This window comes from Acanthochromis polyacanthus, chromosome 5, assembly GCF_021347895.1.
Source record: "Acanthochromis polyacanthus isolate Apoly-LR-REF ecotype Palm Island chromosome 5, KAUST_Apoly_ChrSc, whole genome shotgun sequence".
Taxonomy (NCBI): Eukaryota; Metazoa; Chordata; class Actinopteri; family Pomacentridae; genus Acanthochromis; species Acanthochromis polyacanthus.
Window position 1 is genome coordinate 15,233,367 of NC_067117.1, and position 27,804 is coordinate 15,261,170.

General features: G+C 40.2%; 2 protein-coding genes across 2 annotated transcripts; both read right to left on the minus strand.

Moving 5' to 3' along the window:
- Positions 1–2,390: 2,390 nt before the first annotated feature.
- Positions 2,391–5,480, minus strand: rft1 (RFT1 homolog). The gene is made up of 10 exons (XM_022191046.2): positions 5,203–5,480; positions 5,028–5,113; positions 4,788–4,910; positions 4,414–4,705; positions 4,189–4,323; positions 3,808–4,068; positions 3,571–3,715; positions 3,349–3,454; positions 3,008–3,257; positions 2,391–2,869 (listed from the first exon to the last, which is right to left on the minus strand). Exons 1-10 carry the CDS (start codon positions 5,263–5,265, stop codon positions 2,705–2,707), a joined length of 1,626 nt encoding a protein of 541 aa, XP_022046738.1. The 5' UTR covers positions 5,266–5,480; the 3' UTR covers positions 2,391–2,704.
- Positions 5,481–7,214: 1,734 nt separating this feature from the next.
- On the minus strand, positions 7,215–23,163 carry prkcda (protein kinase C, delta a). Its single transcript, XM_022191078.2, has 19 exons — positions 23,067–23,163; positions 22,536–22,697; positions 19,548–19,676; positions 19,199–19,398; positions 19,049–19,115; positions 18,554–18,710; positions 18,167–18,198; positions 17,877–17,962; positions 17,169–17,298; positions 16,979–17,079; positions 15,736–15,832; positions 15,460–15,590; positions 14,093–14,266; positions 13,646–13,737; positions 10,880–10,942; positions 10,063–10,201; positions 9,786–9,974; positions 8,314–8,442; positions 7,215–8,223 (listed from the first exon to the last, which is right to left on the minus strand). The coding sequence occupies exons 1-19, from the start codon at positions 23,161–23,163 to the stop codon at positions 8,065–8,067; spliced, it is 2,334 nt and encodes a 777-aa protein (XP_022046770.2). The 3' UTR covers positions 7,215–8,064.
- Positions 23,164–27,804: the final 4,641 nt, after the last annotated feature.

Below are 27,804 nucleotides of genomic sequence, written 5' to 3' on the forward strand. Positions count from 1 at the left end.
TATAAGTACACAAACTTCACCCCACTGAGCCAAAGAGAGGGAGTTCTGTTTGACAGGAATCTCCCATCATTACAAGCCTTCTTCCTTCTCTGTATATGGAGTGGAAACTTGAGCATCATGGGAAACGCCCCTCACACAAACTCCAGCCATAATGTGATCTCAGCTTTACCAGACACAGAAACTAAAGGACTGTTTCCTTTCACTCTCATCCAGTGTCAAATCACTTTCTATGTGTGTTTATGTGTCCTCACCGCACTCCTCCATGACTTCAAATGTCTTGCTCTTCGCAGGCCCAGTAAAACCCAGTCTGTTCCTGGTTTCAGTCACGTCTTCTTCTCTCACTTCAGGACGCTGCATCGGTTCATCTCCCTGAGCAGGCTGAAGGACAGTAAAAGAAGAAAATTAAAGAGATTCATGCCACAATTCCTTTCAACAGTGTCAAATATTAAGTCTTGCTTTGAAAACTGAAACAAACGGTCTTACCTGGGACATGATTGTCGAGTCGCTGAAGATAAGAAATTCTCCTCTTTCTGTCAGCTGTCTCTTGTTTTGCTGCAGGTCCAGCCCAACACACACTCATGTATACACACAACCCAGCAGTGGTTCTCCGGTGGACCATAAATCTGCTCTTAACACTAATAAATGACGTAATGAGAGAACCGACTCCTCCTCTTTTCTGTCTCTCTGCCTCTGGTTGTTCTCACGATCTGCTCTTCTCTGCTTTCAGTTGAAAATGATGAGATCACTGCTGAAACTTGTGGCATTACATTTCATCATACAAATCCCAGAACAACATGAATATCTGTTCGGGTAGTTCTCCTCGTCACTACTGCAGTCAAACCACCAGCTTCTAACACCAATGAATACAAGCAAGCCAAGCAAATTGGACTCAAAGTTCAGAAGTAATGAGTCAAAAGATAAGTACTTGTATGTCTTAAGATATTCCCCCCAGCTGGCAAAGTCTACATCATTTGTGATTCGTGCAAATATATGTTACAAAGAAACCGAGAAGAGAATAAACAAGCATTGCACAGCTGTAAAAGAATGCCACTCCCTCCCCTTCCTGCTCATTTTCTATAATTACAGCATTATTCAGTCCTTAGGGACCTTAAATTTAGTGGTAGTTAGTATAGAGGGCAGATCAACAAATCACTACAAAGTGTTTCCTAGCAACATTATCACTGACGATCAAAAAAATAATAAATAAGTTCACTCAACTCAAACCTTCTTAGCTGTAATGAAGTTAAAAAAAAATTAAATCCATATCTCTGGTGCCAGCCTGTACACTAGGAAATCAGTATTTCTCACAGTATAAACTCATTAAGTATAAACTTATTCTCACGGCTTGCAAGTCTATAGGCCAGTAGTTTCTTTTGAAAACTGTCTCTTGGAACATATCGTTTTCAACATATAGCATAGACCACAGCATGCCACTGCTGTAACATTAATTTGTCAAAGGACAGTTTGCTAATACTGCTGGTCCTCAACTGATCTAATTGAATATAGGGTATAAGATTTGGCAAACATTGTGTTTCAGTCAGAGATTACTGTAGTTCAGCAAATATTCAGAATGACAATGCCAATTTTTCCAAAATTGAATTTGACAATTTATCAACCTTGGGGAGGCAAAGATTGCCACAGTGCTGCTTACAGTTTATTAAATGTACTTTAGAGCAGCTCCAAAAATGGTTCTCCCTGTCTAAACCTAACCAACCCAACCAACAAAAGCAAGAACTGAAAGCCATGTGAGCTGAGCAGGGCTGTTCATGGCATCAACTTCCTTGTCTGAATCTGAATGCAGCACACTATTGAATGATGCACATCAGAAGAGGGTATATGCAATACCAACTGAAACATAAACAGGTACCCACATACACTATAATGCCAGATGTATTCACTCACCTACCTTAACTTGCATATGCCCATAAGTGACATCCCATTCCTAATCCATGGGGTTCAATATGACGTCGGTCCACCCTTTGCAGCTAGAACAGCTTCAACTCTTCTGGGAAGGCCGTCCACAAGGTTTAGGAGTGTGTTTATGGGAATGTTTGACCATTCTTCCAGAAGCGCATTTGTGAGGTCACACAATGATGTTCTTTCACAAATGTTTGTAAAAATCGGTCTACATGCCTAGGTGCTTGATTTGATACACCTGTGATCATGGAAGTGATTGGAACACCTGATTCTGATTATTTGGATGGGTGAGAGAACACCTTTGGCAATATAATGTGTATCCTGCACTACACCACTTGATGATTAACTATAACTGTAGATTCACACTTTACTGCAATGCACTCCTAAAAACAGCTGAAGTAACAGCTTGAAGCTTGCAAAAAAGTAAAAACCATACAAAAAAGGAGGGGTTTTGGCCATCTGACATTCATAAATAGGAATTAAGTTGTCTTTTTATTTATATAAAAAAAAAGGCCAGTAACAAATTTAACAGTCCTCTTAAAAATACATTCATCTTTTTCACCCACAATTAAATTCTCAAACAGTCATGACATTTCTTCATTGTTGTATGTACAACACAGGAATGTTACAGTAAAACTAAAAACACTGAGACACACACATGTGAGGTCTCTTCAAAATAAGTTGTTCCCCTGCTTTCACACAACCTGTAACTCTCAAACAGCGGCGTCGCTGTTTGTAACGGAACAGATATTTTCTTCTGTTCAGGTGCAAAAATGTTCTGCCCAATTTAAGTCTGTTTCTTTCTGTATCGCGGCAGCAGCTGAGTTCTCACAAACTCAATAAGTTGGGTCTCTGTGAGGAGAACAGCTACAAGCACACCAAGCAGACACACTGCTCCCACACCGATATGGACCAGCCTCGGCAACCAGCCGCTGTCACAGCAGAAAACAGCCTAAAATCAGAGAACACAGAAGCTCAAGTTAGGGCCACATATTCTTAAAGATCCAAAACAGGAAAACAGTAGTATATTATATTGACTAAAGCTGCTATTTAACAGTTAACACTTAGATAAAATCTGGTTCTTTGGTACCTCAGAAATTGTTGTGACAATGGCACTGACAGCCAGTGCCAGTAGGAGGAGTGGGGAAGGCAACAGGCCTCGCAGAGGTTTCCACTGACTGAACTGGAAGTAACGGTGTATGTAAAGCAGGCTGTGGAAGATGCGGAGGCCCATGTTAAGGCAGTTCGCCAGTATGAAGCCGACACCACCAGCCCACCATGTCAGCATGTATGACAGGAAGAGGAAGGACACAGACAGAGCCAGCATGACCAGGTTATACCTGAGGACAACACAGAGGCACAGCGTTAATGGACAGTTCACATACAATGTAATAACTGTATCTGTAGCAGTGTGCGTGTCTACATTCTCACTTGTCAACTTCTTCTTGGCTCATGGCAGCAAACACAAAGCACTCTGTAACACCATTTACAGCAAGCAGGAGGACGTAGCAGCTGTAGCATCGCAACAAACTGGGTCCTTCAGCAGAATTAAGAACAAAGCACAAAACATAAAGCACCTCAAAAAAATACTCATTGATTGTTCTGTTTTTTATGTTGGTGTCTCTTGCTGTGACTGGATAGCAGCTCACATACCTGCCCCACTACTCAGCAGAGAGCCGCCATAAATATCCAGAGCCAAGTGAGAGTAAGCATAGCCAAACACTGTGATAATCAGACCAATCACCAGCACCAGTTTCAGCAGGCGCTCCAGCACTTCGGCTGCAATAGCAACTTCTTCCTGTAAGCAAAACCCACAAGAGGTAAAATCAACATTGATCACTGCCTAGCTATTCACACAGACATGTTTGTGTATATTTTCACAGCTCAGACCTGTTTCTGACTTTTGACATCACGTCCTCTCTCCAACACTTTGGCAAAAAAGATGTAGAAGCTTTCCTCAATTGGCAAGAAGATGAAGCGTGCCACCATGGAGCCCAGATTATTCACAATATCATAAACACCCTGGTCTCCAAAGCTGAGGACGTTCAAGAAGGTCATGACGTAACGCTCGCCTTCTGTCAGGATCTGCTTCAAGAAGGACTGCTTGAAGAAGCTCCATGTCAGCCGGGCTAACGTCCAATCGATTAGCGGCTTTAAAAAGAGTAAATGGAATATCAGCTCTAAATCTACAATTGAAAAAGTTTAAACTCCTAGTAGCATGTTGTGAACATAAGCAATAACTAAAGCATAATAATATGATAGGCCTACTACCTCTCCATCCTCTTTGCAGGGCAGCAGATCTCGAACATGCTGAAGGGGGAAATTCTTCTTGGCTGCCTCTTTTGACCCCAAGAAACGAACAAAGTAAACAGCGTAGCATAACACCAGGAATCCTGTGTACACCAACTAAGAAAAGACCACATAGAGCTTAAAATCAATAAAAGTTAAAAGATGTATTAACAGTGATAATGTGGAAAACTGCAGCAGATGTCTTACATGAGCACCTGAGAAGATATAAAGACCCCATTCACGGGCAAACACCACCAGCACCACAGTTACACTGCACTTAGCAATCATTGCTAAGCTCTCAGCCACCACTTTCAGCCGAACAAACATGTGAGCTTGAGCCAAGACCCAAAGAGGCTCAGCTAGGAGCTCCTGTACTCCTGCTAAGGCAAAAAACACCACAGCAGGACCGTAGTAAGGGACAGTCTCAGCATCTGGGACCTCCAGGAGCCACAACCACACACAGGCCAGTAGGGCTGCCCATAAGACACCAAGTGGCACTCTGAAACATGAGGGGGAAAAAAATTAGATTTGGGCAGCACAGCTGAAAGCATACTATCAAAAAGCTAATTCTGTCTACTCACGTCAGCCATAGTAGGTTAATAACTGGTCTCCAGCTTTGGTTTGTCCCTGATTCCCCACTCAAACAAGCTCTCCGGAAAGCCTCTCTGGATAAAAACACTAATGTGGAATAGAGCAGTGTAAGCCTGCACGATAAAGACAGAAAAAAAACAAACACGTTACAGAATCTGGTGCAGTGAAATCTAGTAGCATTGTGCTATTTCATGGCTTTTGACATTCTCACAGCCCTCTGCCCTCTTTACCTGACGTTGACGACCCCAATTAGCTCTCTGGACACAAACCGCAGAGTGAAAGCATTCAGTAAGAAAGTGAGAACACGGAACATCACCTAGACATAAAAAACAGCACAAAACAACATTAACATTTAAGACATCTGCAGTGTTTTGCTATATATGGCTCAGTTATGTGTTTATTTACCTGAAGCAACACATTATACGATGCTAAAGTGGACGCATTCTTCAGTATATCCTGAGAGCTCATTTTGATTTCTTCTGACTCGTTACAAACTTCTGTCAAATGTGAAGTCGACAAAATATCCGCTGCTTTCTATGAAGAATAATCATTATACAGTCATATTGTGAAAATTGTGACTTTGACTGTCTGAAAACCGATAACAATACTCCTTTTCCTAATGAGCGAGGGTGAACTGACAAATGTTGGGCAGCAGAAGAGGGCTGGAAGCCGGAGAACATAAGTACTTCCGTACACATTGTACGTAGGCGACGTTACGTGGCGACGTCAGAGAATGTTTATTCAGCGTAGTGCCGCTAGAGGGCGTAATCTTCCTGCTGAAAATGCCTGAGAGCTGATTGGTTCATAGGCAACTGGTACATCTGTACAGAGAATCTCCATTTGATCAAAGGATAAAAATGTGTAGCACATTGATTCTAGCAGGTGAATTTTACTTCCATAAAATAACACAAACAAAACACAATTTATTCTTAAAACTGTTTTCAAAATATATAAAAGCGCTTTTATATCAAGGAACATTAATCATACTAACATTTTTGCCATTTTTCCAAAAACAGTACTTGAATGATGTTTACTGGTTTGTAAAAGCAGTTGAGTCTATGGCAGTGAGCATGTCTGTTATCTAAATGAGCAACTTTTTTTCTCTGTTCAACAAGTGCAAAAATCTCATCTGTACGTGCCCAATATTGTCTGTAGATTTTTTGATTTGGTTCACTTATGAAACCACAAACCAAAAGTAGTAATATTTGTTCCTAGAGTGTTTCAAGTCAGGTCGAAAAGAAAACACGACAAAGCTTAAACCTTTCTTTGGCTGTTGACTTCATTTGACCAAATTTACAACAGTCAAAATGGACAAAGACATGAGACAAACACATATTCAACCTGAAATATGGGTAAAATTGTCATTCGATAATTGGTTGAACAAGGTTTCAAATCTACTACATGATAAAAAGGGTGAAAGCTGCTACAGTCAGTGGTCAAGTTCCATATCCCCAACACGATCCAAGGAACACACATCTCCTGAACACAGAGGATAGAAGTACAAAAGTGTCAGAACAAATATTATACATGACAAACCTGGGGATGCTGGAAAAATCAATTACTTCAACATGTCAGAGGGCAAACATCATGTCAGAATTAAAAAAAACAAAATTCAAAATTTGTTTATTGTTACATGGATAAAAAGCTCAAAAGCAAAGCCATAAATATCTGTCAAAAGGAACCATGACAAGTTCACTTCTTAACTGATGCCTAAACACTCCACTGAATATGTGCATTTGCCTCATGTCTCTGTTCACTTTGACTCTGATGAAAACACGATAATCTGTTTGCGCTATAAAGGTTGTTAGTTAAGCATTGTGATCCTGTCCTCGTTTCTACTCTGGGAGTCTGGTGTCAACTGTCGCAGATGCATTTTGTTGGGAAAATTTGTAGAGAACCCTGGTTCTATTATATATTGCAGAATTTAGTAACAGCTACAAAACTGGAAGGCCAAAGTGAACGACACTGAGGTCTACTACATCTCTTTATTCTTATCAACAGACCAAAGTTTTGCAAATCTCCAGCAATATTCAATTTATCAAAACTGTAATTTAGAGAGTCAATAACAGCCTTTTAACAATGCGTCCGTCGACGCTGATGTCATTGGGTGTGTTGTGGAAATTATTAATTGCAACTGTATCAGGTTTAGTGTAACAGAAATGAAGCACAACAGATGCTGCTTCAGTATTAGTCATAGTACTATTAGGCAGCCTCTTCAATCAGTGTGTCACACTTGGCAAACTTTGAAAGATAGTGCCATTTGCTTTTTGGTTTGTAACAGACATAATCTTGTCACAGTCCAGTGACCTTCCAGGGTGAAAGGAGTTGGAATGTGAATTATATCACTACAGATTAAACTCAGAATGAATATCCAAAACAGCATTTAACCCTTCTAGAGTTTAAAAAGAAGCACAGCCTTGGGAGTTGATGGTTTTTTAATCAGATGTAAAATATGGAGACAGTAAAAAAAGTACATCCTCAGCGAACCAATATACATGTTACAGCAATATACATATACATTGTCTATATACAGCAGCTCAGTGACTTTCCACTCACTGATTACACTCATGTAACATTAATAACCTTTTTGTATCCATGGCTGCATACAGTCTGCCTCCATCCACAGACAGGACCGCTCAACACAGCTGAGAACAGCTGCAGCTGTTTACATTTGATCTTTACATGGCACGTTTCGCTCATCCACACAACCATAAGTTCCTCTTATACTTACAGCTCTTCTGAATTATCAACTCAAAGGCAAGAATTTAGATGTTTTAAAAACAAATTAACATTAATTATTAAGCTATATTTTTAAAAGATGAATAGGTTTTGGTTGTTCTGAGATTTCTAAACATGCAGCCACGTCATTCACACAGTCTACATCTGAAGTACACAGTACAGTATCTCCCCTCTTCATAATTTTCTATCCTCAGTTGGACTGAACTGAATGTAAAAGGGACACAAAATGGCTGCAAATGGTAGCAGTGATGTCAAGTGGAATGTAAGGATTTTTAACCTCCCACCCTTATATTATTACTCATACAGGCTTACACAGCCTAGACAAATAATAAGCATGCACACAAACACAGTAACATCAATATATACAGTACAAGACCCTGGTTCTAATTCTATAAGTACCCACAGACAAGAGTTTGTGCTTAAATTAAGGTTACAGAAATACTGACAGTGGAACAGCTCACTTATCTGCAAGTGAACTGTCCCATTAGCAGCAGAAAAGTAGCCCGAGTCAGACTGGCATTACAACAATCACTTTTCTAAAAGGTGCTCCATTTTGGGGTTTATGAATGAAAAACCAGCGAATGCCGACTGGTCCATGGAATCTATGAAGTTCTTATCGCTGTAGGATAGACGAGGCTTCTCGCTGAGGAACTCCCGATCGAAGTTGCTGCAGTCGTTTGATGCTTTCTGTAAATGATGCAGAGAAACATCAGCACAATACATAAATCAGACACTCATCACATATTACAGTATTCCTCAGTGATGTGTGGGGCGTACCACTTTGGGTTTGAAGGGAGGTTCAACCTCTCTCCTCTCCAAGGCCTGCCAGTTAATGGTCTTGAAGAAGGGGTGTAACCGGATGTTACCCACAATTCCTAGCCTGCGAGTGGGGTCCCTTTCAAACAACTGGGGAACAACAAAGAATAAAAGAAAAGCAAAGTCAGAAAGGTTAAGGTATATCTTACATTGAAGTGGCCTCAAAAAGCTTTATAAAGACTGTCAAAGAAATTTCACTTCAAAGTTTGCTGCAGTGGGTTGTTTATTGTTGCACAGTTGCAAAAAGCAAATGTGCTTGAAATAAGGGTAAGATGTATGAATCTACAGAAGTTTTCCTATGTTTTATAATATATGCCCACACTCAACCAATTAGTCTAACAGCTGTGGTGAAAGTTTGCATGTTTGAGCCAGCAAACTTTCCAGTCCATCTACACAAGAGAATGGAACAAACTGACATTTTCCTCCATGGCATATTCCATTGGCACTCTGTGGATTTAGGTCAGAGCTTTAAGAGGGTCGTTCTATGAGTTTAATTTTGTCCTGGCCAAAAATTCTTTCAACAGGCTGGTGTTACGCTTAAATCGTCCTCCTTCTGTCACTTTGTTTTTTTGACATCTGTTGAGTTTGCCACCAAAACTCCTCCATAAACTTTAGAGTTCGTAGTTCTATCAATAAATTCAAGTTCATTGACAGCACAAAAAAAGAGCCCCAGATGTTGACTTTCCATGTCTCACTGTATTCTTATCGTAGTCCTGTTGGAGTTCTTCCCCTGGTTTCCTCCACTAAAATGTTCCACAATCAGATCCATGAAGGCTGAATTTAGACTCATTGAATTTAACACACATCTCTAAAACTCTTAAACTGCTGTCTTTCTGCACGTTAATCAGAGCTGACTTATTCTTTGAGCTTATGAAAGGTTTCTGCCTGATCACTCTTCACTTGTACCACAGTTGTTGATCCTATTTGAATAGTCTGTGAATTAAGTTGTATCTGGTATTTACTAAACATCTCTGAAGTGATCCTTGATGCTCTTTCTAGCCTTTTCTTCTTGTTTTCAGCCACAGGTTGTGCATTTTAGAACCTCCTGACAATACAGCTAAACGTGGAGGAGAGAAGTTTGTGACTGAGAATGTGGCTCTTTCTGTGCAAACAATGCTTGAGCCTTTCTGAGTATTTTCATTTTTGGAGATGCTTTTAACTAACCAGTTCCAAGTAACAACGGACATGTTCCAGAAACTGGTCCAACATTTTGCTGCCATTTGGAGGGATATTTTCATGCTTTGTCCTGGTTCATTTATTTAAGTTAAAAATATTAGTTCAGAGTTGTGCCAAAAGTGTTTTTCTGTGGATCAGAATCTAGTTTAACATCCTATGGTGTACCCTTATGAAGCTCATGGAAGTCTACTGATAGTTTAACATTCCTTAATATTGTCTAGGCTAGCTCTGTTTTGTTTCAACGGTATGGTACAGACCCGCTCAAGGAGGTCTTTGGCCTCTTTGTTGATCCAGCGAGGATAGTAGGGAGTGTCCATGCGGATGGACTCAAACAACTCGTCTTCATCATCTCCATGAAAGGGCGACTGCCCAACCAGCATCTCATACAGCAACACGCCAAATGACCACCAGTCAACTGAGAACGAGTATTTCTGTCCCAGTAGGATCTGTTGAAACACACAATTATAAATTAGAGATACAGCAGACAGACACTAAAACTTGTTTGTAATAATGGAATATTTTGGAACACTGTACCTCTGGAGCGATGTAGTCGGGAGTACCACAGAAAGTTGTGGCACGATTCTCTCCAAACACACTTTCTTTGCACATGCCAAAGTCAGCAATCTTTATGTGCCCCTCATGATCCAGCATCACATTGTCTAACTTGAGATCTCTGGAAACAAAACAGTTGGGAGAGAATTGGAAATAAATGTGAGATTTTTGAAGATAACAGACACAATCAACAGTTAAAAGAAAACTTTTAATCTTCATCTTTAGAACACTAGTCAAGAAAGAACTGCTTCTGAAATGTTTCTAAGGACCATACTAATCGTAATGATAGAATTTAAATACTGCAGAAATCTGTAACTTGCTTGCAAAAATTAATCTAAGTGAGTATTAATCCACTGTTTATGTATTCATTTACTGTGTTAGTTCACTAGATTATTTTAGAAGCTATATTATTCTTACATGGTCAAGAAATTCCAAGCAGTTACACTATTCCTCATATTTTTGAGTCACTGTTCATACCCAATAAGATGAACAAATTCACATTTTCTTCTTCACGATATCCATGCTTCATTGTTTTTAGTCTTTTTATCATTTTTGGCTTGCACCCACAGTGACAGTTTTCTAAACAGTCCTTGCTCACAACTGCATTGCCACAGAATGATAAAACTTTCAGAAAAAAAAAATGCGTCAAAATGTGTGGGATTATCTCACCAAGCAAGTTTAGAGTTCATTTTCATATTGCACTTGCGACTAAACCAAAATCATTAGCTTAGGAAAAATGGCCAGCTCATGTGGAGAAATGAATACTTTTAAGTGTATAAGCTACACATTCAGCTCTGACCTGTAGATGATCCCTTTGGAATGTAAGAACTGAAGACCACAAATGATCTCGGCTGAGTAGTACCTGGGAAGACAAAGATGGCAGAGACAGACAGATATCAGCTACTCATCTCTGATGGAAAGCTACAGGCCTGCACTGTCGCCATCTCACTGCACAGCTGGCAGCTGAACACTGGTGTCACTGCAGACTCATTTCAGTGTAGACGTGAATTATTGATTAGGACATTTGTATGGAGTAGGAGACAGGTGAATAACACTCTCATGATGTGAAACCCAAGAGCTGCTTGGAGCCGAAAGATTAGCCTATCACTGACCTGCTTCTCTTGTCATCTGTGTCAGGTGAAACGATTGAGTCCTGAGAGCAGACAGAGAAGCCGTCGTTCTAACCCAGTTCCTGCTTATTCACTGTAAATGACCCGCTGATAAGGACTGAAAAGGCTATCAGCTTTTATCTACTCAATATTATGCACTTAACAGCAGTATAAATATACCAGCTCTCATAGTACAAACTAGAATGTGCTCTCCTATGTATAAGTATATACAAAACTGCACAATGAACAACACTATAATTGCAAGACAGATTGTAAAATGAAGTCTGGATTGTGTATAAGTGGTGGAAGTACGTTGGGCTCTGCTGCGTGAAGAATTTTGAAATGATGGACTTGACTCTCTTCGATAGGTCAACGGGTTAGCAGTAGCTACTGGGAAAAAAAGTCCTTTGTGTTGGTAAAGAGGTCGCTTGAAACTCTGCAGTTCAGTCGCTGCCTAAGGAAAAATATTACACAACCAAATCCAGGAGACACATTCTATTCGGCTGTGACAAGATTATGAAGTTTAAACTTGGGATATGATGAGAACTGTTTCTGCAAAACTGAGCTGATGCCAAATATCTGAAAACGAGATAGTACTTAGTTTTGCGTCACATAGAAGGCACTGTTAATCTTATAGTTCCTGGAGATACTGGAGTCTCAAGTGAAGTGTAACAACAGGTCTGCTGCAACTTGTTAAAAAACACCCCAGTATGTGATGTGGCATATCAGATACAACCAAAGGCAGGATGCAAGAGGTCTCACAGAGCATTTAAAACAAAAGGAAGAAACACTTCAGACTTATCTTAGCAGCTCAGACACAGACATCCGGATCTGTACATATTATTTACAGTGAGTGTGTGTGAGTCGTAAACTCTACATTAACAACTTCCTGTCAAAATGTTTACAATGTTATTGTTTGCAAATTGGTACAGTTGCATCTGCTGTAGCAAAGCTCCACTCACAATGTTGACAGATACTATCTTGTTTAGGCTAGCTCATAACGAGAGCCTGGAGGTGCTCATAAAATTAGAACACTGATGTCATTACCATGACGTCCGTCAAAGTAAAACATTGTGTGGGTATGTCAGAAACAGACTGTGCATATGTTGAAACTGAAGAATTTGTTTTGAAAAACATCCATTTGAGTGATTTTTATTATTATTGGTACAGAGTTTGGTGTAGAATTAGAGTACTTCTGTAGTTTGACTCCGACTACCAAATTTGAGGTATCATGACATCCCTAATTGAAATGCAGACACATAAATGAATGCGTTGTAAGCTGATGAAACGGCACACTCTCTGTGTTTCGCTCACTGAGGATAAAATATCAAGGATGAATACGGCCTCTGAGTGAGGAGGATTTGAGTGGATGCCAACACAGGATCAGGTGTCTGTGTTTGCGGAGTAGAGAATTAACTCCTGTCATTTCACGGGTCCAAGAAGCAGCCACTGGTTTAACTACAGGAGCTGTAACAGCACAGTAAGATCAGTCACTGAGCACACCAGTTGTTGTAAAACCAGAAAGCAGTATGCAAAGCACTGTGCTGGTTTACAAGTGAGAATATGGTAAAGGCATTCAAGCATGACAACATAAAACTAGCTTTCACAACATTACATGGCTCTCAAACCAACTGTTAGTTTCATTTTACTTTTCTGCTAACTGTACCCAAACCAAACTGATTACCCTACACTTGCAAAGTCAATTTGTGCTCTAGAACTGGAAAAAAAGAATCCCTCTAAGTCCCTCCACATAATACAAAGTACATTCAGCTTATTGCTGTCTTTTTCAAAGAAAGACTTTCTTATATTTGAAAAGTAAATGATTTTCTATTTTTGATCAGTTAAAAAAAATCCACACATTTTGTCCGTTTGAAAAATCACATAAAATAAACATTGCTCTTTTATTTGTTTTCTTGAATCTTCATCGGTGTGTCCAATAGCATCTACCATCTAACAAATCTTAGCAGGTTTGTAAATGTGCGACTTTTTCAAACTTTAGCTGGCAGCAGAGGTGCTAACAACTTTTGGACTTTGTAACACTTTATTTCACCAGCTTGCCATTGTTTTTCTCTGGAGGGATTCCCATAGTGTGAGGAGAGGTGGGTGGGTGGTAGTAACTGATACCTCCCCATACACAACAGTACACAGACACTAAGAGCTGTTCATTCCTTACAAGGCCTGTCTGCTCATGTACAGCAGCTGATGCCAGCCCTGCCTTAGTCTATAGGACTTCAGTATATAAAAAAAAAGAAAAAAAAAGCAAAGTGAGGGTGGGACAAAAAGACAGTAATTGCACACTGTTCTTCACAAGTATCTGCTTTCCATAAGCCCATTGATCTTGTATATATGTGTCTGTGAGCAACTGTATAGGCATGATAGCATTCAGGAATAACAGCAGGTAGTCTGTTTCCACTGAGTACGTATGTTGTTGTGGTTGTGTGACCAGTGGGACTCACATGGCCCTGTAGAGCTCAAAGCGACCTTTCTCCTGAATATGAAACATCAGGTCACCTCCATTCAGATACTCCATCACAAAGAACAGATGCTCCTGTGGACAAGTTTTACTTTTAGTATTGAGAAGATCCTTTCAAGTAGCAATAAAAAGAAAATGTGGTTAATAGATACACAGACAGTTCTGTTTGTCATTGAAAGAAAAAGCATACAACAAAAGTAAGACTGCAACTCTGTTCGGTACAGCAACAAAACACACACACACACACACACACACACACACACACACACACACACACACACACACACACACACACACACACACACACACACACACACACACACACACACACACACACACACACACACACACACACACACACACACACACACACACACACACACACAAATGCATCCTAAAACATATATACCAATGGCAATGACTGGATTACCTTTGTCTGGAAGGTGGAGTAAAGGTGTGTGAGGAAGGGGTTTTCCCAGGCTAAAGCCAAGACTCTCTTCTCTACCATAGTGCACTCCACATCGTCATCCATCAGCACCACATCTTTCTTCAGAGCCTTCACTGCAAAATACTCCCCACGTCCCTTCAGCTCTGCCAGGAGAACCTACAGAAGAGAAAAGAATGTATGCTGACTAAGTTCTACATTTTAGCTACAGCTCACTGCAGTTTTAATTTTGTCAACAAAAACTAGAACACAACATATTCATGACAACCTATTTTTCAATCGGAAAATGGAATCAAAACTGAATATAAAGTAACACTTCAAGACAAACTCTGATGAAATGTGTTATCCTTTTCATCAACAAATAGAAATAAAACAATAACACTTCAGACCAACAAATGGACAAACAAACCAATTATTTTTTAATGCAAAGTGATAATTAATGAGCTGCAACATGCATGAAATCAGATGCCATGACACATTTGTCTTATTCAGTAGATTTATCAGTTTGATCTATTGTATTGTCATTAATTAAGGTTAGTCAGATCCCTTTCATGTTGCAGTCACAAGAGCTGAGTAAGTTCCTGCATTAATGACGCTCTTCCATCTAAAGTTTCCTCCAGATGTTCACTAAAGAAGTAATGTTTGGTAACAGTATTAATGTTTTCCAACCAATCAGATTCTTTTCCCAAGCTAAACTCAGACAGTAAACAGGACTTCAGGGAACAAATTGAGTGAATCATCTACTGAATGAGTGGCTGCTCTTCAGCTGAGAGAGCATGTAGTTGTGGTAATGCTCAGTGAGCAGGGCGAACAGCAAGAGAGCGGTCACAGGTTGAAAATGATAACTGGATTTGCTGAAGAGAATCCGTCTGTTGGATCACCGCAGAGCAGAGGGACGTGGCTTTTTCATTTAACGTCACCATAGATGTGAATAACACGTGCAACCATGGTAACCGTACACAACAATGGCGACAGCTGTAGCTTCAAAGTGCTTCGGTGATATAGAATGTATAGAATTTAAAAAGTTAAAAATTTTAGTGACAAAAGTTGGACTAAATGTTTTTAGTTTTCAGTCACTGAAATGAATCAAAATCAAAAGACTAAACTTGGACTAAAACTAATATACACTTACATATACAGGATTCAAAATTAACACTGATTCACTGCTTGATTTAAGACAAGCAACCTGTTGAGCTGTTTCTACAGGAGGCCTTTGGTTTTTATTTTTTATGACAGTTGATGAGTGTTGACAGGAGTGTTGCTGGTTCACTTGTGATATCCTCTCACTCTCCCACTGGAGGTTTATAGACAGCATTCTCAGTTTAGTTCACACTGATGTGTTTGCTGTGTACCTTGCCAAAGCTGCCTTTTCCTAAGACCTTGTGGAAGACGAAGTTGTCCACATTGATTCGAGTCAGATGGGTAATACGAGACTGTGGCCGTGGGCTGCAGTCCTCCCATAGTCTGCCATAGGGAGACCCATCTATAAACAAACGTGAATTACTTATTCACATCATTCTCTCACAATTTTGCACAGTATCCTGCAAGTACTGTTATCAGTATAAAGCCTATACTGATAATATGAATGCTTTTAAATTAAATGAACATGAAGAAAAATGCTCACTGACCACTGATGTCAAGTCCAGCAATCTTGCTAACTTCATCATAGATTCCAATATCAGGCAGATTAGGCATGTTTGGATCTGAACGTCGAGTGGATGATTTCTGATAAAAACAAAACAAAACAGAAAGAAACAGAAAAAATATGCATGAGACAGCCAGACAAATAGTTTTCCAGCTATGATCACCCATCTAGCTGTGGTACATCCAGGGCAAACCCATTTTATTTGATTTTAATCTCCGAAACAGCACTGTGAGAAAAACTAAACTACCCAGACTGTCTCTTGAACCAGAACCCTGTAAAGAAACAACAAGAGAAGTGGAAGTTAAAACAACAAACCAATCCTTAAACACACCAGGACAAGCAGCTCAGGTTCACATGAAGGTCAGGTGTCACACTGAAAAATCTGTTACACACACCGGTAATTGGGAGTTTCACATTCAAGTGAAACTCAATTTGACGGTTACATCTTTCGGGCACTCCACTGGCAATAACCAACATGTTATCACAGGACTATGATGTGTCATGTGACGCTTTGTCTGGGTCAGGATTGGTCTTACACAAATGATAGAAACAGGCTCTGATAAGGGCTGAATTAAAGAGAATAATGGGGTCAAGGTTACAACTACAATAGGGGATCACTGGAATTCAAAGTAAAGCTGCACACAAGACAGTGAATAATAATATAAATTTTTCAATAGTTTCTGTTTTTTTATGTTCTTTTAGCAGATTGTATGATTCAGACACAAAGCTGTAATAATATCTAGCATACCATAAAAAATGTTTCATCATTAAGTAGATGAAACTATTCTGAGACTTCAGCTATTTTTTGTCACAAGATAGTTCAGTAACACCTACTTGGCCAACAGTCAAATAAGTGTTACTAAACTTTTTTCAAACTCGGCTCCAGACAAAGGACTTCTGAAGATAAAACGATGCAATTTTGTACACAAATGTGTGAGAGAATACTTTAAAAAATCTTATTGGATGAGCAGGACATCAAAATATATTAGGTAGTTCATGATCCAGTTCTTTTATTATTATTAAAATTTATATCAGTCACCTCTTGGTTAATTAACAGTTAATTTAATCAAGTATCTGAAATGTCTTAAAAGTCGTGTTGTGATTTAGGGTATGGTAAATGAGTCTGACTTGTCATACTAATGTCTAAATGAACTTTGACCTATATACCTGAAAACACTTTATTTGAACAAGTTTTTAATAACTTGTGACCGTCTTCATGAACTCACCTGACTGACTTGTGTCAGAGCTTCAGCTAGTAGTTTCTGGTTGATACCACAAAGGTTGGCTACTTTATCCTGACACTTGTGATGGACATTCATGGCACAGTCTGCAAACAGAATAAAACAAGTCTGTTACACATGAAAGCAGGCGTACACTCCAGTAACCACCCAGTCAATCATATGTGCTGCTCTGCACCTTCACACTTGAGGCCTTGTTTGACCAGACCCCACAGCAGGCTTCCACAGTGGTCGCAGAAGGTGGGACTCATGTAGTTGTAGGTCTTGAAACGGTGCGGCATGTCAATTTTAAAGCGCTCCTTCTGGAACTGTGTGGACAAATGGCATTCATTATCTTTGTGGTGGGGAAAAAACAAATTTAATTAGCAGCCTCTAACATCTCTGCACAACTGCCTCATCTTCAATCTTTTTTTTTTTTTTTTTTGCTTTGTCTTCTACTATTCTGTTTGAGGTTAATCTGTCAGAATTCACCACAGTGATGAGTAAAAAATATCCTGGTTTCTTCTTTAGGCTGTCTGATTTAAAATGCTTCTCTGACACCACACTCCATCTGTTATTCACCTACTGTGTGGGTGAGTGCATGATCATCCACATGCCTCTGTAATCTAGGTCAGTTGAGCTTTGACCAGCTTTCTCCACTAACCATCGTTAAGGAGAGCTTTATTGGAAGTGGTATCTGGTACCTTTGTATTAAATACTGACGCAGCATCACAAGTAAATTTGGTGCAATGTGCACCATTGCTGATAATGTAAAGGATGGATACAGCAAAGCAGCCAAAATCTGAGTGAAATAAGCTCAGAACAAACTGACTACTACACACTAATCTGTAGACATACGGACGACACGTACAGTGCATGGTGTACTGCAGAAATGTGTGATACGTACCACAGTATCCCGACTGTTGGCAGCAGTACCAGTACATCTGCCAATGATTTTATCTATGCATTTCTTGTGGATGGCAGCATTGCATTCTGAGAAAAAAAAACAAAGATAAAACAGAGTTGTATACTTTCAGTATACTAATGTCTGAGCATCTCTTGCACAAACGATGGTAACAAAACGGTTAAAATATATTTTTATTATATTTTTTAATGATCAAGTACATATATTCTATATATACCATCTATGGATTGGGCTGTTCATTCAGTGGTTTCTAAAAATGATTGTACACTTACGTCTGCATTTATAGCCTTGCTTGTTGAGTCCCCTGTGGGAGAAAAAGAGACAGAAAGGAGTTCATTTGTACCATTCTTTGATCATGTGCATGGTTTGCTTATTAATCACATGCTTGTGATTAAGAACAGATGAAGTACAGATAGCTGATTTGTGCATCATCGTGCACCAACACTATCGGACCAAGTGACATATAGTCTCAGCAGAACCTAACTCACTGTGACAGAAATCTGTCTACTCAGAGTGCTATACAGGGCCAAATGTTAGAGTTTCTTAACGCTATATTTGTAATCTAAGAGCGTCATTCTGTCTGGAGTTTTAGTTTATCTGATCAGTGATCTCTGAGATTCACTTTAGGTGTGTTCGTAGGAAGCGTAAACTGTACTGACCAGACAAATTCTCTGCACACAGAGCAGAAAGTAGGCTGTCTGAAGAACGTGGCGATGAACTCGTGGTTCTTGATGAAATGGATCTTGGCCTGCTTGATGGCCCCTCGTCTACGGTTCAGAGTGGGAGCCTCTTCCTCCTTTGCAGCTTGCTTACTCTCTTTCAAAGACAGACAAGAAACAGAGATCAGTTATTGCACAACACTGCAATGAAAAAACAAAAGTTGCTTTGTGTTAGTTGCAAATTAATTGCTTGAATGACAATCTCCGGACACCCATAGGAATTGCTCATGTGAATGATCAGATTAATTTAAAGAGGGAAAACAGTGATATGTGGCTGGCTAGTCTGGCTATACATAAACATTGTGGGGGGGACTTTCTCTTCCCATATATTTGAAGAAGGGATATAAGGTTTTAAATTTGAGAAATCAACGACAACAAAAGAAAGAGCTGACAACAGAAGAAAGAAGAAAAAGATTAAATTGTATTTCTTCTCACCTGTATCCACACCCTCCAGAAAATATTGCACTGCCATCATTACTTTCCCAGATGGATGAAGATCCACCTGAACATAAAACACATACATAGTTAAAAATAATGCTGGGGTATTGCTCTGCAGGGGATAGAGGACAATCTGTGATGTCCTACCCAGAACTCAGCACGGCCATTTGCTTTCTTGCAGCGCTCAGCCAGGACAGACACACCGACAGTGACCTCAGCCAGTGGCTCCTCCGCTGTCTTCATCAGCAGTATCTCAAGCACACGACCTTCATAGATGTGCGCGTCAAAACTGGCTTTCCAGGCCGGGTACATGGTAGGTTTCCGCTGAACCAAGGTCTTACCTCGTTCTAAGAGGAAGGTGAGCAGAGGGAGGAAGGACAAAAATAATATTTGGTGTATATAAGCACAGGAAGTAAGTAGGCGTGATAACTTTCTTTACAGAAATGACAACTTCTGTAAAAGACATGGGAATGCACATTTTCAAAGATTCCCTCACCAGTTGACAAGGCTTCCTTCATCTTGATTGCACAAAAGGGCGGGTCGGCCAGAGGAGGCAGGACGCCCAAGTCGTATGCGTTGAAGGCGATCCTCAAAAAGGAGCCATGGTGACGAGTACCAGGGTGACCTGTTTATGGAAAAAAAAAGAATAGTAATACCCTTGTGAAAATTATCTTTTAAACCACGGCCGTTACACATGCAGTTACATCCATCACATCCACTGCGTACAATCCCATAGTTTCATACTCTCATGCTGCAATATTCCTCGCTCACTGCTGAGCACATGTACATTGTGAAAGCAAACAATATTAGAAAAAGAAGATAAGATGTTGCCCCTTCCACTGGTGTCTGACAGACACATTCAAACACATTCCTTTTTCTGTCACCCTGTCAGACACCTGTATCGACATGCAAAAACAATAGATAGCTGTGTCAGCAAGGAGAGCGCAAATTCTGCTGACCACGGTGAAACTAACAGAAATTAGAGAAATTTGTCCCATGACTTAATCTTGTACTTAGTCACCTCACTTTGAGACATTTTAACTCAGTCACACATAGCAAGAGACTACGACAGGTATTTTGTTGTATCTGACTCCAAAATGTTTGTTGGAAGCAAACTAAAAATATGATTAACATATAATATAACACTATATGACCTGTATATTGTACTGCATATACAGACAAAATTACCAGTTTGCGAATTTTAAATATTACAAAAGATATTTGTCACTTTTTTATTGTTCGACCCACAGATGAGATAACTGATAACAATGATACATTAAAGGACGGTCTCTTTAACACACAAAGGACATCTCTGGTGCATTAGAGGTGAAATATACACTGATAATGACAAACTGGCAGAAAATCAATAGAACTCTTTGTGCTGCACACAAGTTACTGCATGCATGAATTACTGGTTGCATAAGCTTACATTGCTACAGACAGAGCCACAATTTATTTTTCTCTAACCACTGATACTCTACTAGTTTCTGAATGTGAAATGCAAAATATGATTTCTGTTAATGTGGCCACACATTTCAGTCATGGCCATGGTATCTAACAGTTCTATCCTGATAATTTTACACCCCTACATATTACTTGTGGCAACATTGTCAAATGTACTACAATCATAACTGTTTGTCTGCTGATTATTTAGGTCCCTGTCACCATGCCTTTCTTTAGAGTGTAGTTTCTGAGAGGCTGCAGCTGCAACAGTGGAGGTGTTTTCTTGTACTACAAAGGCAGAGCGAGCCTGAACGTGTCGCTAATCCAAATACAAGCATGCTGTGCTCCACAGTAGGCCTAGCTGGTATTCACAATCCTTAAAACCATAGCCGCCCACATTGAGACGAGAAAAGTAAGACAGAAAAACGCACAGGCAAGAAGAAAGTGTGCACTAAAAGGGGAGAATGACTAACAACCATGTTCACTCACCCACTGCTGCTGTGATGTCAGAGTTTTGGGAGATAATCAATAGCAAACACACTCTGTGATTGAGGGCGGTAGTGATTGATTACCTAGCAAACTGTTCATGTGCAGTTTCGATCTGTCCCATCTGGTAAATTCACTAGTTATGCATCACCACACTGTAACTTGCAAATTTCTGCCAGACTTCCCATTTAGCTACTTTGCTTTTTATAGTCTACTTCCTGATAACTGAATTCATGAACAACACAAAACTGTGTTTGTTAGCAGGAGCAGCAAATACTGTTACTATTACAACACTAAGGACATTATTACATTATCATACCCAAATCTGGGCTTACACGTCTTGCTTTCACTGTAAAAACTGTGTTTTGGCATGCATGCTTGCATATCAACACCAAATCCTAAATGAAGAGATGAGAACAAGATAAGTAAAGCACGGATATTGGATGCATGTTTGTCTGTATACCAACATTACTATTGGAAATAACGAAATAACACATGATTGAGAAAGAGAGAAGGGCGAGGAGCAACTGTGACAGGAAAAGTGGGAAAAGTCAAATGCAGAAAAAGAGACAAAGCTTGCATAGTAACTTTCTGTGTGGATGTAGTCACCGCTTTAATTATTTATTTTTTTTGGACTACTCCTTATCAGAGTGTAGTTTATTGTCGGCAATAAACTACAGTCTTATTGCTGGTAATGGCTGATAACATGCCCTCACAAATACCTCTCACACACGTGCTGAAGATGTGAGGCAATGCTGTCATCAGTCCATAGATCTGATTTTTTTTTTTTAATTTTATGAAACAATTCAGCCTTCAAAGGATGTGGTTGAGTTTCAGTTAGCAGATGTCACCTCACGTCTGACTCACACTGCAGCCAGATTGTCTTCATGATAAATAAGTGATTATTTTTGTATGTTTGTTTGTTCGTTCGTTTTCAATCATTACTTCACTCCTCCGTTTTTGTTGTCAGTACTTGCTTAAATTCCTCCTCACGTTTGGACTCACAGCGTCTAATGTGAGATTTTGTGACTGAATTATAACTCCACTTTGCCGCCATCGCCGCACATATACAGTTGATATCCAGTGTATTTAGCCGGGGTTAGATATTTTGACTAGCCTCATGAGGCCAAATGAAATACAGTCCTGGCATCTCACCTGTCAATATCTGGTCGCCTGTGTTTTTTCCACAGCTGACCTTGTTTTGCCATCAACTCTGACAGCTCACAGATTTCGTCTCAACATTAAAAAAAAAAAAACAGGTTCGACACTAGCTGCTCGAAAAAGTTGTTCCGAGATTTTAATGAGAACAACTAGGTAATAAAATGTGCCTTTACTGCCTCTTTAATAGCCCCGGGCAGCGCGTTAGTGCGGTACATTTTTAGCTAAACTGTGAGGAATTAGCTAACTTTAGCCCAGCGGTTAGGGGTTGTTTCCATCAGATGACAGAAGAAGAAGAAGAAAGATGAAAAGAAGAAATGTACGAATTAAGTCTCTGTGCAACTTTATATAAACTCAAAGCGTTAAAGACTCAGAAGAAGAAGAATGGCAGCCTCACCTCGTCTTGCAAACTCGACGCTGGCTGTTTTTTTTTCCTTCACCGTAACACGACGAAAGTTTCTCTTTTCTCTTCCTCTCGTTTTTTCGCTCTGTGATTCCGTCGATTGAGGAAGTGTGGAGCGCGCTCGCAGAGGCTTTCTCGGCGAGCTGTGACGTTTACCTGGTATGCGCGCACACACACACACACACACACACACACACACACACACACACACACACACACACACACACACACACACACACACACACACACACACACACACACACACTCCAGTAGTTGCCGTGCAGTTGCACCCAACCCAGTTGCCCTAATTTAAATAAAGGTCATGCCAGTTATCATAATGCATTTTTCCACATGGGCACTACATTTCACACAGTCAGAGACACACACAGACACAAACATGTATGCGTCTATTTCAAAAACACGTCATTTCCCACTTAACCCCCCCCGTGTGATGCTTTGTTTTCACCACTGCAGACCTGTTGATCACCTGAACTGGAGCAAAAAAAAAAAAAAAAAAGATCAAACCTGTCCAGGCATCTATAGCTGTACATAAAGATCTGCATTGCTGGTGAGTGCGCCCTAGATTACAGCCCAGTACGTGGGGGAAGCTTTTTTTTCCCATGTGAAGTGTTTGTGTGGCAGGGGGTGGGGTCACGTGGCTGGGACTGTAGGCTGCGGGGGCAGTTTTGAGGTCTGAGCTAGGTTTTTGCTGGTGAGGAGGTGGCAGATTTGGCTCCTGCAGCCAAAAAGGATCTTTTCTTGTTCTTCTAAACTAGCACAGTCACTTTGAATTATCCATATTCTTTATTTGTTTCATGCCGGCATCCGTCACCCCTCTCCCCCTCACACTCACACACACACACACACACACACACACACACACACACACACACACACACACACACACACACACACACACACACAAACAAACATCCAAATATATATGTGTGCACTAATGAGCAAAGGAAAAAGCTGATAGATGCCAAGTGAGCTTTTCTCATCTGATTATGCTTAAGAAATATTGGCCTAAGACTTAAATGAGGGCTGCAGCAGAGGAATTGCTCCAGGGTGAGTCATAATTAAATGTTTGTATGAAGCTGTACCTGCTGCTGTAGGTGAACGCAAAATGAAACCTGGCAGGAACAGGCTGACAGGGCACAGGTGTGTCAGTGTTCCCCTCGCTCCTCGGAGGACTTACATAACTGGCACACTGACTCACGGCAGACACAGGAAGTCTACAGCGGAGACTAGGTGTGTGAGCACCAAAGACTGGCTCTGACAGATGCACCTTCAAAGCTCAAGGAACCCTCTCCTTCACTTCTTCGTCAAGCAAACACACTCATGCATCCACACATACCCACTGTCAACATCCACCCGTGGGATGCATTGAGGCTGGAGAGCAGGCGGATGTTAAATCGAGCTTGCAGTGACTGAGGAGAGCCTGATGATCCACATAGAAACCCCCCCCCCCCATGCATGGAGATGATACATATGGCTGTATGTGGGCGTTGAGAGGGATGCTGAGTTTTTCTCTTGGGTTTTAAGAGGTTATGATTTCAATGTTTATGAATTTATTAGGCTCTGGACCATGTAAAAGACGTCAGAGGACTAATCTCTGCTTGTGGGAGTACACTCAGAAAAATAACTTTTCAATGAACAACGGGAAAAAAAAATCATGGAAAGTATTTCCACTTGATTTTATTACTTTCTTTTGGGATTAAGCGGTTCTGCTGGTCAAAGTTAATGTACTTGTGTTGACTAAGTATTCTTTGCCAGGGTTTGAACCAACCTAATTTAACTGGGTTGGGCAGACTAAAATTACGTTAGTAACTATAATTGATCCAACCCAAGGAAATGAAGGCGGTTCAACAGAGCAGCTTAATGCTGAAAGAAATCCATACAATTGCATAATACTTTCCATGATTTAAGGCAGACTTGTTCCCAACTTTTTATTTTTTCTAACAAAACTGGATAATTTGTAAATGATTTTTATCACTTTAACAAACCAATCTGAGAATAAAAAAAACAATGGCTGGCAGAGTTGCTTGGCGGTTTTATGAGCGGCTAAGAGCATATGAGCATAATCTGTGATTAAGGGTCGTCTTGCTTTTGGGATCAGAAATCAGTGTGGCTGGGAAGCGCTGATATCATTTAGTGTTCCTACTCAAAGAGAGAAAAAGTTCACAAAGACAACAACAAAAAAAAGCATTCCTCCAATTTGTGCTTCTTCTTTTTTTTTTTACTATCTAGATCACAGAACCACTGATTAAACAGTGAAGCCACAAGCTATAAAACTGGCAGATGAAGAATACCATTGGTGGAACTTCTTATATGTCTGGCACTTGCAAGTTCTCTGGAAAAATAAGTGTGATGCATCAAATCTGTGCAAAATGGCAGAAGGATGAGGGTGTATGTGTGTAACAAAGCATGCCGAGTAAAACTGAGATATTAATTTCATGACAAAAAAGAAAAAGCAAGCAAGATGCCCAGAAGTGTCACATTGCCACATTTTAAGGGAACTAAGAAGTAATATGGAAATATTAAGCAAAGATACAATATTTCGCCAACAGTTGATCTATAAATTTCTGTCAATTATGCTGCTACAGCAAAGATAGACAGTTAATCCACAGATTCATCAAAAAAATTATTTTAAACACAATAGTTGGACATATTATGAAGTATGTCGGCTTTTCTTTTTTTTCTCCAGAGAGCGGCTACAAACAACGTAGCTCATTATTTAGGAAATTCATGGTACGTTGTTGACTCTGTATGAAAACAAAGTGTAAAAACAACACTTGGTAATTTTAATGGGGGTTATGTGCTGGACTGTCTCGGACTGGAGCAGTGACTTTCTGAAGTCTCTGCCGGTTGCCTGGCAACAGCTCCCGGCCAAGAAATTACATAAACCCCCATAATACCACAACTTGGTTTCACACTTTGGTTTTTGTACGAATTAAACGAGCTACTCATTAGCGAGCTTTATAGGTAGTGGAAGGCATCATTTATTAGCTGTGGATTGAGCCAGCCTGCTTCCCAGTGCTTACACCTTTCTTTGCTAAGCTAACAAGCTGCTAGCCTTGCTTTCATATGAAGTGGAGAGACCAGAAAGTGGTGTGAAGCTTCTCAGTTATTTCTCAACAAGAAGGCTATAAAGTATATTTACCAAAATGCACAACAATTTAAAAATTTAAACTATTTTAATATTTAAAAACAACAACCGCCTGAGATGTGTTGGCACAAGACTCCACACAGATTTTATATTCGTTAGTGGCGGCTGCCGGCCCTGCTGACGTGTGTTTATACCATTTCTCTCTGCAGATAAATGCTGATGACAGAAAAGTCACAAGAGAGTGGAAAGCACATTCAGAATCATTGTTTAGGCAACAGCGATAATAAATGTTCAGTCTTAGGTGCAGAGCGTGCTGAAGGCTGCGTGTTTTTCTCTGTTTGTCCTGTTGAGGGAGAGTGGGCTATTTAAAGCTTAGGGGAGGTGGAATAGGTGTAACATTGACTTGGCAGTGTAGGCTGCAAAGAGTTTGCAAAGTGGGACATAAAAGTGCGTCCCTCTAGTCTTCAAGCCTCTCTACATCTTTTTTTTCCCTCTGCCTCTCCCCATCGCTGAAGGATGCCGAGAAATATAAGACGAGGTGCAAACCCAGAAATGTCACGCCAATGTCAAGTAGTTAGAGCTGTTTCTTATAGTTTTTTAATAAATATCCTGCTGTTGCATAATAAATTCTTTCTCTTTCCCCTGAGGATATGCTGCCTACGCAGCACTATGAAAGAGAAGAAGCCATGCTGCTGCTCACGACATCAACACAAACACTGCATTGCCTTCTCAGATGAAGACTGAGGGCCGGAGTGTGACAGTTTGTCACAAAATTAAGCCGTGTTCACACTACTGCATCATCAGAGCGCCATGGGTGCAAAACCACAGATGAGGAAGTTCAGCTCAGAACATATTTCAGCCTTTTTGGCGTTAGTTGTTAATGATTCCTGAGGCTGAGCATATGTAACAGAGCTGAACGTATTTGACCTTATTGAGCAGGCATTGTGTATGATTGATTATTTGCTTCTCTCTGCATCTCTCCTGCCTGTGGCAAAATGGAAGTAAGGTCTGATTATGACACTGCTCTGTCCCATTGTAAATATAAAAAAGTCTTCCATCATTAGGTTAGCAGAAAGCCTTCATATGTTTTTTACTATGGACACAGAATTATTAAAAATGAAACTTGACATTTCAGTTTCAGTTGTACACCGATCAGCCTCAACATTAAAACCACTTGTCTAACATTGTGTAGGTCTGCCTTGTGTTGCCAAAACAGCCCTGACCGGAGGTGGTATTTTGTAGATACATGGAGACTTATGGAGGTGTGTTCCTTCAAACCATTCCTGAGCACTTTTTGAAGTGTAGAGGAGTGCATTGTTGTGCGTGACACAAGGTTTCCCAGCAAAACATTGCATTGTAACAAGATGATCAGTGTCACACACCTCATATGTAAATGGTCTAAATGTTGTGGCTGATTCTTCATTTAGCAGACGTCAGTGATTTTTTGTTTTTACAATATTCATGAAGTATGATTAAAAAAAACAAACATGAAGGTCCTGCTTTGCACATGGAAGCTGATAGAAAAACTCATACATCCATATAAACTTATTTTAGTGGCTGGTTTACTCCTGACATTTGGAAACTACTCAGTTTTAGTTATATGACTTACTTTTGACTGTATTTACAAATTGTGCTGACGCAGAGACAGTAAAGATAACTTTTTCCTTTACAGGGATTCAGTGACAGGGAACAGGTGCACTAAGTGTGAGATGACAAATACTTAGAAAAAGTGTTCGCAAGTAGTGAGTGTATTCTGTTTTAACCATTAGCAACACGGGCCAAGAAAACCCAAATAGATTTGTGATGAAAGCACGAGAGGAGGGAGAACAGAACTGGGGCTAAAGAGGGAGAACAGAGTGATGAATGATCTGTCCTCTATATAGGACGAGGTGTCTGCAACTTTTCAGGAGCCCCAGAAAGCAAACTTTCTGCCTGATATAATTCTGGGTCAGGAAGCCTCAGGGGGAGATGAGAAGCAGAGCAGGCCTGGCCTTTCTTTGGCCGCACAGCTGACTGGTCTGTGTATCACTCCGTCCCTGGTGTCTTCCCGAGCAGATCGGAGTATGATCTGAAACATTCGTCATTTGTCGGTTTCATCAGATCAGGCCTCACATGATTCACGTGTCAGCCCACACACACTATTTTCATATAGAT